The 14,037-nt window shown below is 44.8% G+C and overlaps 1 protein-coding gene across 1 annotated transcript; it reads right to left on the bottom strand.

Moving 5' to 3' along the window:
* Nucleotides 1–940: 940 nt before the first annotated feature.
* Nucleotides 941–12,358, bottom strand: TMEM216 (transmembrane protein 216). Its single transcript, XM_075836984.1, has 6 exons — nucleotides 12,141–12,358; nucleotides 11,865–11,881; nucleotides 9,722–9,815; nucleotides 7,586–7,678; nucleotides 6,037–6,238; nucleotides 941–1,239 (listed from the first exon to the last, which is right to left on the bottom strand). The coding sequence occupies exons 1-6, from the start codon at nucleotides 12,151–12,153 to the stop codon at nucleotides 1,224–1,226; spliced, it is 435 nt and encodes a 144-aa protein (XP_075693099.1). The 5' UTR covers nucleotides 12,154–12,358; the 3' UTR covers nucleotides 941–1,223.
* Nucleotides 12,359–14,037: the final 1,679 nt, after the last annotated feature.

Genomic DNA, 14,037 nt, shown 5'->3' on the forward strand with positions numbered 1-14,037 from the left:
AGTAAGACGACGCTAAGGTCCTAGACGTGGGCCTTGGCATCTGCTCTACCTGGATTTTTGTAGTTATTTGTGAGTATATTATACTATTTGGAGCCGTTACATTAATACACCATGAGAGGACGGTATCTAATCTTTTTCATTGTAGAGTGATTGAGGAAGATTTTGCTCCGTGATCTTGATAGGAAATGCATCCTAACGAATAACGGACATCCTGAAATTGCAACGTGAAACCCTATGGACGATCTAGTGACTTCATCCTAAACTGTGAGCTGCACAAACCATTCATTTTATTTAAAAAAAAAAAAAACACCAGAAAGCTCGATGGAAACCCCTAGTGAACCAATGCATGCAGATGTTTACAGATCCTTATACATAGAATAATTCTCAGCACTCATCATTAGGATTTGTGTATTGTACGGTGAATTCAAGCTTCATTACATTAAAGGGGTTCTCCCCTACTGGACAACCGATGACCTATCCACCGGATAGGTCATCAGTACGTGATCTGTGGGGGTCCAACACCCGGACTCTGCACCGTTAAGCCGCTCCGGCTGCCTCTAAGCACCGGACATACATCCTGGAAGCAGATGGCTCCGGCCACTGAATAGCGGCCGAACTGTTGTATTGCAGCTCTGCTCCTATTCAAGTGAATAGGAGCAGAGCTGCAGTTCTGCAGCATGACCGCTATGCAATGTACGGATCCATCTGCTTCTGACTCCGTACATAGCATAATTGGCTGTAACATCCGGTGCTCTGAGGCAGCCGGAGAGTGTCAGACGATATACTGATGACCTATCTGGTGGATAGGTCATCAGTTGTTCAGTAGTGGACAACCCCTTTAATTCCATAACTTGCAGAGCTTGTTTTCAGTTACACTATTGAGCACTGGTAGATGCTATTTTCTGTGTGTATCACTTCATAGAATGTAGAATAAACACTCTTTAAAAAAATCTTTTTATTTTATTTGTTGAGTGACATAATGGAATACACGCACACGCACACACACACACACACACACACACACACACCTCCTGCCCCTCATAGACAAAAACGAAGGCTGCTGTTCAGTGGTACTACCAAGTCCCTTTCAGCAGTGAGACGTCACTTTACTGCACTGAATAGGAGCCTGGATAGAAGCTCGGGGCTCCTGCAATTTGCACAGCAAACAGAGATGGGACATTCAGGAAACCAGAAGAGTCATCCTGGAATATGTGATAGGACACTCAGTAACTTGGTTCTCTGTAAAAGAAAACAACAATCAAAAGATGCTGTATGTCATACTGTCTGGGCACGATAAGGGTATGTTCACACGGCGGGGGTCCGTAACGGCTGAAATTACGGGGATGTTTCAGCCTGAAAACATCCCCGTAATTTCAGCCGTACCGGCATGTGCAGGCGCTTGAACGCCGCGTCAATTACGGCCGTAATTAGCGCTGCTATTCATTGGAGTCAATGAATAGCGGCTCCAATTACGGCCAAAGAAGTGACAGGTCACTTCTTCTACGCGGGCGTCTATTTACGCGCCGTCATTTGACAGCGGCGCGTAAATATACGCCTCGTGTGAACAGACAAACGTCTGCCCATTGCTTTCAATGGGCAGATGTTTGTCAGCGCTATTGAGGCGCTATTTTCGGGCGTAATTCGGGGCAAAAACGCCCGATTTACGTCCGTAAATAGGCCGTGTGAACATACCCTAACAGGCTGCTGGTTGACTGCTCAAAAAATGTCTCTCTTGTCCATGACCTATGCCTGGTATAGCAGCGCAGCCCTGTTCTAATTCCAGGACTGATCTAAAATTCCAGACATATCAGATGGACAAGAACAGCGTTACCAATTTTAGTTTTAAATAAACATGCATTCTCCCAGCATGCGAAGTCTGCACGATATGTGCACAAATTCCTACAGTACAAGTAAGGGCTTTAAAGGGGTTGTCCAACAAAACACATGTTATCCCCTATCCACAGGATACATGTGTGATCGCTGGGGGACCCCCAGCGATAAGGGGATCGGGGAAACAAAAGTGCTCCATGAGAAGCTTGGGACTTCCGGGGTCTGTGTCCGGCAGCTCCATAGAAATGAATGGAGCGTCGGTAACGCATGCGCACATGCACGTCCAGCGCTTCATTAATTTCTATGGAGCTGCCGGCCACAGACCCCGGAAGTCCCATGCTTCTCATGGAGCACTTCGTGGGACTTTCGCCATTCTCCTTATCGCTGGGGGTCCCAGCAGTCGACACCCAGCGATCACACATGTATCCCCTATCCTGTGGGACAACCCCTTTAAAAGGTAGATACATTATAAGGGTGTAAAGCCAAAATAAAATGTATCCATGTCATCTAGGAGGCTCAGGATCATTCTAGGTGGTTTGGATGTAGGAAAGACATCCTGTGTCTCTCCTGCCTTTCTCTGGGCATTGCTTACAGGTAATATAACCCATTAGGTCACTTTTATCAGTGATATTTACACAGGGTCGACACAGATCATGTCTCACCTGGATCCAGCTTAGTAAATCCTGGGATATGGTTATAATTTCATAGGTTGCAGTGGCATCAACATCGAAGAATGATCTGATGGACCAGTGTATTTTTCCCAACCAACCCATAGGTGCTTTGAACTAGACTGGTTTCATTAAACAGAGGATGAAAAATGTAGGAATCCAGCACTCTGATCAGCGTAACGGTATGTGCACACGGTAGCAGGCTTTTACGTCTGAAAAGACAGACTGTTTTCAGGAGAATCAATTTGTGTATAGGTTCAGATAGCACCAGATACGTGGAAGGGTGAGGTTTTGCACGGATAGGGGCCCAACCCAAACATAAATATAAAAGAGTATCCGGCACACCAATTTTGAAAAAAAGGTATTTTTTTATTATTTATTTTGTTTTTGTTTTTAATGCCAGTGGCAGAGTGCAACGTTTCGGTCTAGGTGACCTTCATCAGGCACTGAGCCGTGCTGGGAAACTGAATTGACGAGCGCTAGTGGTGCTGAGAGCGCCATGATACAGCGGCCAGCCGCTATCAGCACCACTAGCGCTCGTCAATTCAGTTTCCCAGCACGGCTCAGTGCCTGATGAAGGTCACCTAGACCGAAACGTTGCACTCTGCCACTGGCATTAAAAACAAAAACAAAATAAATAATAAAAAAATACCTTTTTTTCAAAATTTATGTGCCGGATACTCTTTTATATTTATGTTTTCAGGAGAAAACAGCTGCCTCGTTTCAGACGTAAATGCTCCTCCTCGCATTTTGCGAGGCTTCTCTGACAGCCGTAAATTTTGAGCTGCTCTTCATTGAGTTCAATGAAGAACGGCTCAAATTACGGCTGAAAGAAGTGTCCTGCACTTCTTTTGACGAGGCTGTGTTTTTACGCGTCGTCGTTTGACAGCTGTCAAACGACGACGCGTAAATGACAGGTCGTCTGCACAGTACGTCGGCAAACCCATTCAAATGTATGGGCAGATGTTTGCCGACGTATTGTAGCCCTATTTTCAGACGTAAAAAGAGGCATAATACGCCTCGTTTACGTCTGAAAATAGGTCGTGTGAACCCAGCCTAAGAAGAAATAGTGCAAATAAGTTCACATCTGAGTTCAGCTTTCCATTGTTCTGCTCTGTCAGAGGAGCAGAACAACAAAAATGCAGGAAGCACAAACGGCGCCCAACGGAACCCATTGACTTTAAAGGGGTTTTCCAATACTTTTTATTTTTATTTTTATATATCACTGCAACGTTTCTCAATTTATCTATTAATGCCCCCTCAATATTGTTATCTACATTTTTATTTTTTAATTTACCATTATTCTCTTTTGTTGACATTGAGAGGTTTGTTTATCTCTGTGTATTCGTTGTTTTGCTCTTCCGGTCATACAGTTCCCGGGACGCACCGCTTGTGTCCCAGCATGCAATGCGCCGGCATCAGGGACTCATTATGCCTACTACACCCAGCCATACCCAATCTCCGTTGCCATTTTACTTCTCTCATTAGATCAGTGAGTGTGAACGATAAACCTGCAACATATCAGTGCTGTACCAAAACAACACTCTCTTACATAATGGTTGAAGAAAAAACTCAATTTGACCCCAGAGCCGGAGTCCCAGAACAGAGCAGAGCGCTAGTATAGGCTCTGCTCTGGGATTCTGTGGAATCCCCTGACATCACTGTCCATATGTGGACAGTGTTGTCAGGGGCTTCCCCAGAGCCGGAGTTCAGGTCAGAGCGCTAGTATAGGCTCTGCTCCGGGACTCTGTGGAATCATGACATCACTATCCATATATGGACAGTGTTGTCAGGGTCTTCCCCAGAGCCAGAGTCCCGGGCAGAGCGCTAGTATAGGCTCTGCTCCGGGACTCTGCCTCTAGGGAAGAGCCTATACTAGTATTGTGCCCAGGACTCCGGTTCCGGGGAAGACCCTGACAACACTGTCCGTATATGGACAGTGCCGTCAGGGGATTCCACAGAGTCCCGGAGCAGAGCCTATACTAGCGCTCTGCCTGGGACTCCATCTCTAACCCCAGCGCCGCAGTCCTTGCCAAAGCGCTACTAGCAACTGGCTCCTGATATCACATAATTTCTTCTGATAGTTTTCGGTCCATTGCTAGGGGGGAGAAAATGACGCGCAGGCGCTGTGAAAGCGCTGGAGTGGGCATGCGTGGTAAGCACTGCTAGTGTAGAAACCGCACATGCTCAGAGACTAGCAGTGTTTACCACGCATGCTCAGAGACTAGGAGTGTTTACCACGCATGCTCAGAGACTAGCAGTGTTTCTCTCCTCTAGCAGCAGACAGGAAACTATCAGGAGAAAGGGAGTATCTGGTCCCCCACTTCCCTCAGTGTAGAGTGACGTCAGGAATGACGTAATACACACACAATAGTGCAGCATGTTGCGCTCGTTTCCTGTATTTTTTCGGCGGAATGGGCGACAGAGGCCAACGGACCCTCCAACGCAGATGTAAATTAGGCATAGCAATGTGTAGTCCGTTTAACATGCATTCAGGGTTTAGGAAAGCAACGCTCCTTATGTAGACGGCGCTCGGATTCGAAGGGTTGGCAATAGCCAATGTGGTCATAGAAGAAGGGTAATATCCAGCAATTCCTTTATTTCATCTGGTTAATAAACAACTAAAACATTCCTAGGAAAGATTCTAATCGTAGCGTCTTTCCTAGGAATATTTTACTTGTTGAAAAAAGGAATTGTTTTGTTTTTTTATACCTTGGGACGAGTACTGGATATTACACATCTTATATGAAAAAATCATTTATTTTAATTTGGCCACTAGAATATACATTAATTTTGAGGTAAATGCTCATAGCATGTTATTGTTAAGAGCACTTAGCCTGAATTTGTGTGTTATATATAGAGGATCCGTATGTCTGTCCATCAGAGTGTTAGACGACTTCTAAGGCCAGATTCACATGAGCGTGTGCGTTTTGCGCGCACAAAAAATGTGACGTTTTGCGCGCGCAAAAGGTCCACAAAAGGTCCGTGTGTCAGCAGCATATGATGCGTGGCTGCGTGATTTTCGCGCAGCCGGCATCATGATGACACTCTGTTTTTATGTTTGTAAATAGAAAAGCACGTGGTGCTTTTCTATTTTCATTCATAGTTTTGACTACTGTAGCGTGCATCACGCGCGGCACACAGAAGTGCGTCCGTGTGCCGTGCGCGGTTTTCACGCACCTATTGACTTCAAAAATAGTACATGTCGTGCGTTTCACGCAGCGGACATACGCTGCGTGAAATTCACTGACAGTCTGAACGGCCCCATTCACTAACATAGGTCCGTGCGACGCACGTGAAAATCACGCGTGTAGCACGGACGTATTATACGTTCGCCTGAGTTTGTGATAAAACATCTCAACGTCTAAAAAATATTTCCAGGTAAGCGATCATTTTATATGTCCATGCACTAATGGGACATTCATTAACAGAACTAGATTGTTGTAAAGTAAGATTAATAAGAAGCAACTATAAGTAGGACTAATGTACAGTAAGCCAAAATGATACAGAAGACGGAGATCTACATTATTGCCATTACCTGCAAAATGTGATGAGAGCCGCACAGCTGAGAATTACCTCTAAACCATAGAAGAGCAGAAGAATACAGCTCAGTACTGTCTCCAGCCGCAATGCATACGTCTGAAGGAATAGGAAGTATAATGCAAGCAAAGCAGTTGGAATGGTTAGACCAACACTGACCACTAGGGGGAGCTTTCGCTCGCACTTGTTTCCCCGACATCCTAAAGAAAAAAACAAAACGTTAAGTCAGTTGAACAGTTTTATCAGTATATCATCTTGCATTGTCCACCATTATCAAATTGTTAAAAATCCCATTCAGCCACGTGTTTCTGGTAAAGCTCTGTGACACCCAATATGCACAGTAATTCATGTAAATGGGACTCAGCTGCAATACCAGACACAATCCATGTACAAGAGGGGTGCTGTTCCCTTTTTTCTAATCCCGAACTAACCCTTTAAGGGAATTACTTCTGTTAGCCAAGTCTGAAGTCTGCAAGCTTTATATACCTATTGTAAAACAGTCTAAAATCTGTTGAGGTAACAAACTGATCATACGATTAACAGTACACGGTGCAGGCAGAGGATCTACTTATAGGTGCCACCCACCTACAAAGAGTTAAATGAACACCATCGTTGTATTGTAGGAATCCTGGACAGTTACACCAGATGTCGTTTCTGACAGATTAATGAATCAATAATGGCATTGAGAGCATGTCAGCTGGCGACACCTCACTGCCGTGTCATGATCACACCCCGTGAGTGTAGATCTAGGGCACACCGATGCAGATTTCTAATTAAATTTTAATATCCAGAGAAGCTTTTCTTCTGCCGGGGTCAATTTCACTACTATTTAACTCTAAAAGGAGTTTTCCCACCTATAACATTTATCATCTATCCACAGGATTGTTAGGTATCTGGCCTCAGGGACCCCCACTGATCTCTAGAATGAGGGGTGGGCATCCCTCCTCTCGAGGATGGAAACAGTCAGGAGTCGTCGTCGTATGGAGCGGCACCGTGCATACAACTCCTACTAACTGCAGCCGACCTGGTGAGCAAAAACTGCGGACTCCTGTTATAACATTTAGTTACATTTTATTCTCGGGATTGGTGGGGCTCTTAGCGATAGGTCATCACTTTATAAGATCGGAATAACCCTTTAAGCAAATGAAAAAATATTATGGAATTGCGGGTAATGCAGTTCTCTAATATTAATAGGAGATTAAATGGATCTAAAGCTCTGCTTGATAGTGTCAGCACATACATAGTGTTAATATAATGCATGTAGATCACAGGATGGGGATCCTTACATAGAAATCAATGTAAGGGGTTCCATGTTTGGTATCATTACATCGCCGCTCCCCTCTGCCTCCCTCCCTTTCTCCATAGACACAGAATATTAGCATCAGTTCTTTGGATTTGCATAAAACCCTTTAACCCCAAGAACCTCCAAACCACTTCAAATACCATACAGATAATAGCTGAAATGAAATAAGAATCGTATGATTATTGTGATGCTATATATTGCATGTTTAGTGATGTAAAGCCCCTCATACGTCCTCACTACTCACCAAGATACAGGCGTGTGACTTCAATGCCAAGATAAAGAAAAAGCATCACCACTTCCAGGACAAGATTGGATGTCGGGTAAGGTAAAATCAAACCTGCCGTAGACAAGAAAACCTGTCAAATGTCTCCCGATGTCTCACATAGGTGAACTAATACCATTCCTGTGCTGCTTTATATATGACTTATGTAAAACGCAGCATCTAAGGGGATAACAATCTTTTACTATGTCAGTTCTGTCTATAGTAATAATAATGGTAACTACATGCAAGCGCTAGGAGGAAGCAGTCCGGCGTATTTCCCGCCCAGCCGCTGATGATGGACAGCTTTCTCCGTATGAACAGTAATAGGGAGAAAGCTGTCAGTCCTTGGCGGGGGGAACAGCAGCTCATGGTCTTATGCAGACATCGCGCGACCTACAGGAGAGGACTTTACTGCGCATACATGGCCACCAAAATGAATAGACCCTGGTGGACATAACCAGCAGCAGCCAGATTTCTAAGCGGAAATGTTTACGTTAGTGGGGAAACCCCTTTAAAGCCTATGGACACCTTTGAATGGAAAAAAATATTTTTATAAAGTGGTCACCTGGAGTTAAAAAAGTTGCACTAAGTGTCAGGCTGCAATCTTCAGTCATTTTCAGACACCCGGATAAGCAGTTTACAACTTGCTCCAAGTTTCAGACTTTCCTTCTGTGGTTATGTCCCCCTCAGTATTACATGCTGGATGTGAGGTCTGTGACTCCAGGATGCTGCTGCCTTTACTAGCTTTAATGTATCAGCACAGCTTCTTTGTTGTACTGCTTTTTCCTTTTACAGCCCATGAACGATCTCTTCTCCCTTGTGCTGGCAGACACTGATCCTGAGGAGTGTGATTACTACCCCCCTGTAGAGTGTCCGTGGGTATTCCCTTTTCTCTCTATAGTGTACAGGGTGTGTGATTTCCCCTTCCCCTGTGCTTTTCTCCCTATCTACACTCTGATACAGAAGTGTTTGTGTGATCTGCCCTCCCTGAAGACTTGGATGCTTTCCTCCCTCTCCACACTCTGATCTGCCCTGTACATCTTCCCCATCGTATCCGACCTAGAACCCGCATGGAATTCTGGCCGAAAAACTGGACCAAATTCTGGTACAGATTTCTGGCAGGACATTTTAAATGAAGACTATTTAGAGAGTTTCTTAGCTTTGCATTAAGGAAGGAAATTAACAATAATTAATAAAAAAATAAAAAAAGTGCAAGGTGTCCATAGCCTTTATGGAACTAGTTCTAAGACAATTCACTCATATGCTAATAGAGAGCTGCAGTGGTAGCTGACTACAGGCAGCGCTAAATTTGTCAGTCAGTAGTTGGCAGGTATTCTGAAATGTAGCAGGTCAGAAATGTGCATTTTGGGGATTTATAATTTATAATATAGTAAGAAATTTCTGTGTCTTTAAAGCACCAAAAATCTGGGACAAATCCGGCACATCTAAACGTGGTCTAACAGTCCTGAAGGCTCAAAAGTGGTCTGGAAGAAAACCACAATATGAGATGGTTGATTGGTGGTACATTAGGTGTTACAGTGTAACGCTGCCATGTGTAAGGTTGTGTATGACCGCGTCGCCTGTTTCTGCATTGTCTGTAAAATGGATCTGCACCCAGCAAGTAACTACGGGACGACTAAGGCAGGGTTCACACCAGCGGGTGCTATTTTGTTGTTCTACTCTGTCAGAGGAGAACAAGGGAAAAACCGGAAGCGCCAGTTCCATTGCACCACGGACGGCTGTCCTCGATATTCTCAGCCGGAACTGCGACCGAGGCACCTAACAGAGCCTCCAACGCAGATGTGAACGCAGCCTTAGGCTTTAAATACGTATTTATTTTTTAATATACATTTTTACGTGTTCAAAAAGGCATATCGTAAAGTATAACTTAAAAGGAACCAAAGTCCTCTCTATAAAAATACAACAAATGTCGATAACAAATACAAGTTGCATAATAAGTATTGTATAAAACATTATGAATTAACAGTATTACATTAGTAAAAGAAATAATGAATAAAGCAATATCCCTCTAAAGTCCCTAATGTAGTTCCCTTATCTACCCCCTCTCCCATTTTAAATACTTATTTAACATAAACAATAGAGACCCCCAACACTCACCTTTATATATAAATATGAGGGCTTCAATTAGGAAGTAAGAGGCGCAGTACCAGCCATTGAGGAAGAGGAGAACTTCTAGCGGGGTGGAGGACAGCTGCTGCAGTCAAGGAAAACTCTTTAAAATAATCTAGAATCATATTAATTGATTATATTGATTGCTGGAAAAATCCTGAAACCATATCCAGAATTATAAAGAAATATAAGAGGCGTTTATAGCAGCGCCCCCTAGTGCTCTTATATTGTGAACAGTAAAAAATATACATAATCCAATAAAATACATTGCAATGAGAACCATAAGATATTTGAAGATATTTGAAGTTAATGGGGGTTTATAATTGCTAGTTTTTTTTTGAAAAGTTCTGTCCCTTTCTAATATACTTTAGGGCAGATTTAGTAAGACTAGCGTTCCGTACGCCAGTCTTAGCTTTCTGCTCCACTGGAGTAAGATGTGACAGTTTTATTAGAAGTGCATCTTGCCTGTAGCTGTGTGCCACAATTGTGCTGCAACTACCTCGGCCGTGCACCATCCTTTCCAATTGGACATAAAATAAAAAAAGATGTATGCTCACCTCACCGCTCTTCTCCGCCCAGCACAATCCTCTACCTTGCTATGCCCCACAAAATGAAATCAAGAAGCTGGCATAGATTTTCGCTATTATTTACGCCAGTTTTCTGGCACAAATTACATACCTCCCAACTGTCCCGGATTCAGCGAGACAGTCCCGGATTCCGGGCGGTGTCCCGCTGTCCCGGGTGGCCTGGAATATGTCCCGCTGTCAACTGTATCTGCGTCCTCCGCATGTCCCAGAGTCGGCAATGGCGTAGCAACTGACGTCACTGTCAATATATGGACAGTGACATCAGGGCTTCCTTCTAAGAGTTGAATCCCCGGCCTATGCTCTGGCTGGAGATTCCGCTCCTAGAGGGGGTCCCAATGGCGCTATCTACAGGGGGGGGGGGTGGCGCTATCTACAGGGGGGGGGTGGCGCTATCTTCAAGGGGTGTATGGCACTATCAACATGGACACTGTCAACATGGACACTGTGGCACTAGATAGGGGCACTATCTACATGAGCACTGGCACTTTATATGTGGGCTCTGGCACTAGGGGCAGCTTTGGGGGCATTATACTGTATAAGGGCAGCTAGGGGGGCATTATACTCTATGGAGGCATTATGCTGTATGGGGCAGCTATAGGGTATTATACTGTATAGGGCAGCTATGGGCCCATTATACTGCATGTGGCCATCTGTGTTGGCTTTATACTGTATGGGTGCATCTATGGAGGCATTATAATGTATAGTGGCAGCTATTTAGCATTATACTGTGTGGGAGGCACTATAGGAGCATTATACTGTGTGGGAGGCACTATAGGAGCATTATACTGTGTGGGAGGCACTATAGGAGCATTATACTGTGTGGGAGGCACTATAGGAGCATTATACTGTGTGGGAGGCACTATAGGAGCATTATACTGTGTGGGAGGCACTATAGGAGCATTATACTGTGTGGGAGGCACTATAGGAGCATTATACTGTGTGGGAGGCACTATAGGAGCATAACACTATGTGGGCTGAACTGGGTGTGTATGGGCGGGAATTTGGCGTGATTAGAGGCGTGGTTAAAATGAAAAAAATGTGCTATGCACGTCGCATCGGTTGTCCCTCGTTGTGATAGTTGAAAGTTGGGCGGTATGAAATTATAATACATTTTTCAGGCCCCACGCCTTTTTGTAAGATACATCCCTTTTCCAAAAGTGGCTAGGGCGACGTAAAAGAAACAAAACTTGCTATTTTCAAAGCAAATTGCGACTACTTGGCCTTTTTGCAACTTTTATACATCAGAAAAGGTTGATAAATCCTCCCCTTTGTTTTCTATAGGCTGCACCAGAACAGGGAGCAGATGCTCAATACACAGCACCGGCCCTCCCACAATATAACAGGTGACTACCCGGCTCCACAGCAATATACAGATCCAAGCTACTGTCCCATTGGCTGCGGTGCTTGTTGCTAGGCAACAGCCTGAACTGCTGTCTAACCAGTACCGCGCTTCTATCCTTTCGTTTGTGGCAGGAACACTGGATAACGTCATGCTGGGAATTGTAGTTCCACATCAGGTGGAGAGTCATAGCAATAAAGGATACAACTCCACGTCTTCTCCCTGGTGAGGAGAAAACAATTATAGGTTTATCTCACGTTCGGGTACAATGAGCCCATACGGAGTAGGCTCTCCAGCTCTTGTGAAACTACAGCCCCGAGTATGCCTTGACAGCCACGCTGGGAGTTGCAGTTTCACTAGGTTGCAGAGCACGGGTGTCTGGGCTGTATACAGGCGACCTCAGCGCTTTATATTCAGAATCAGTATGGAAGGTCTCGTCTAATGTGATGTTATTCATAAGCCGCTCCGTCTCATCGCTCACCTTTGGACGCCATCTTGTTGCTCCAGGGACGCGGATGACGTCACTTCCTGGATACCGGCTCTCCGTCTGCTCCTTAGCGAACCGTATACAGGATGGAGCTGTGAGCGGCGGCAATAGACTGAGCACGGCACAAGAACAGAGTGGAGTAGAGGGTCACACCTGTGGAGGGGGTTCAATGAGCTGGGCGACCCCCAACCAGTCTGGGCACTATGCCCACGTGGCTTACTTAACCCCTTAAGGACGGGCCAATTCTGGCCTTGAGGACCAGAACTATTTTTTTTTTCCTCTCTGCATCCCGGCGCTCATAACTTTTTTATTTTTTGTTTGCTGTAGCTGTGAGAGGTTTTTTTTTTTCTGGATGAGTTGTACTTTATATTCTGTGCCATGCTTTGGTACATTTACGTTATCATTTAATATATATCAATTTTTATTTTGGCAAAAATGCAGTTCCACTATAGTTTTCTTTACAGTATACACCGGTTTTCATAAAAGATGCTATAAATTTGTTGCGCAGGCGGCTACGGTCGTGACGACACTAAATATGTGTATGTTATTTTATGTTTTGGGACTTCATTTAATAAAGTTTTATTGAAAAATATGTGCATTTGTGTTTTGTTTTTACAGATTTTTTTTGTATTTCACATTACTTTTTTATTCATTTTATCCCATAGGGGTATTTTTAAATTATTATTATTATTTTTTAACTTTAACCCCTTCCCAACATCCGCCATATAAATACGGCACACATGGGGGGGGGGGGGGTGTAAGGAGCGGGCTCATGGGCTGAGCAAGCTACATAAAACGAGTGTGTCGTCTGTATCTTACAGTGTAACCAGGGCGATCCCGCTCGTTTAACCCCTTAAATGCCACGGTCAATAGCGACCGCGGCATTTAAATGGTTAGAAACAGTGGGGTGCCCCCCTGTGACATTGCAACGGCCCCGAAGTGATCGCAGGGTGACGATGGTTGGCATGGCAGCCTGGGGGCCTATAACGAAGGCCCCCAGGTCTGCCATCTTTGTACTCCCATGAAGCCCTGCCTCCGGCTTGAAAATGCCTTCATTGAGAAGGTGAAAAGTTGCTGTGAAACCTTTTTGTTGAGTGCTGCTTCCTGGCTAGGTGTAGAATGCTACGGTGCCCTCATTATTTTGAACAGAGACGCTCATAGCTCGTGAACTTCCAAGTCATATGGTAGGACTGGTGGGGTCCAGGGGCGAAGATCCCCTCCTTTCTAGGATCACTAGGGTGAGGGCCGGGGGCCACGGTGCTCTGCCCCTTCGCTTTAATTTTGGTGATCGTGTGCACCACATTACCGTACTATCTTGCTGATCTCCAAGTAATGGTGCTTGGTAGAATGCGGTGGCCCCTTCATTATAACAGTTCGTAGGTGGGGGGTCAGAGCTCATGGGCCTCCATGTATGCTCTCTTCTAACGTTCTCAATTACAGAGAAGATTCCTAATGGGGTACCTATCCTTTAAAAGGTGTAATGTGTATTTGGCCCATATATACACAGGAGCGTGGAGGAGACTGGTACAGCAGGTATTAAGGTACGTCCACACGAGACAGAAAACGATACCAGAAATCCCACTGCTGATTTCGTCCCTAATCCGTGGAATTACTGCAGCAACATTTTTGAATGCGGTTTTCAGATTTTCTGACAACATATCCAGACGTAAAATCTGCAGCGTATCCGCCACATATGAAAGTACCCTTAAGACCCGATTACACCAACCGATTTTGGACGGTGCAGCGAGCGCCGATCAATGAGACAGCTCATTAATCGGCGTTCGTTTGCTCCTGTCACACGGAGCTATGTATGGGGATGAGCGGTCATTACTCCGATCTCTCGTCCCCATACATTATTATCATGTCGGCAGCGTGTCTGTTTACACAGGGA

This window comes from Rhinoderma darwinii, chromosome 9, assembly GCF_050947455.1.
Source record: "Rhinoderma darwinii isolate aRhiDar2 chromosome 9, aRhiDar2.hap1, whole genome shotgun sequence".
NCBI classification, from domain to species: Eukaryota; Metazoa; Chordata; class Amphibia; order Anura; family Rhinodermatidae; genus Rhinoderma; species Rhinoderma darwinii.

Excerpts from the sequence above, each read along its gene's own strand:
- TMEM216 (XM_075836984.1), bottom strand. Across the intron at positions 7,679-9,721 it reads CCTCATATTTATATATAAAG|GTTTGATTTTACCTTACCCG; the intron begins GTGAGTGTTGGG and ends TGTCTACGGCAG. Across the intron at positions 6,239-7,585 it reads AGTCACACGCCTGTATCTTG|GATGTCGGGGAAACAAGTGC; the intron begins GTGAGTAGTGAG and ends TTTTTTCTTTAG.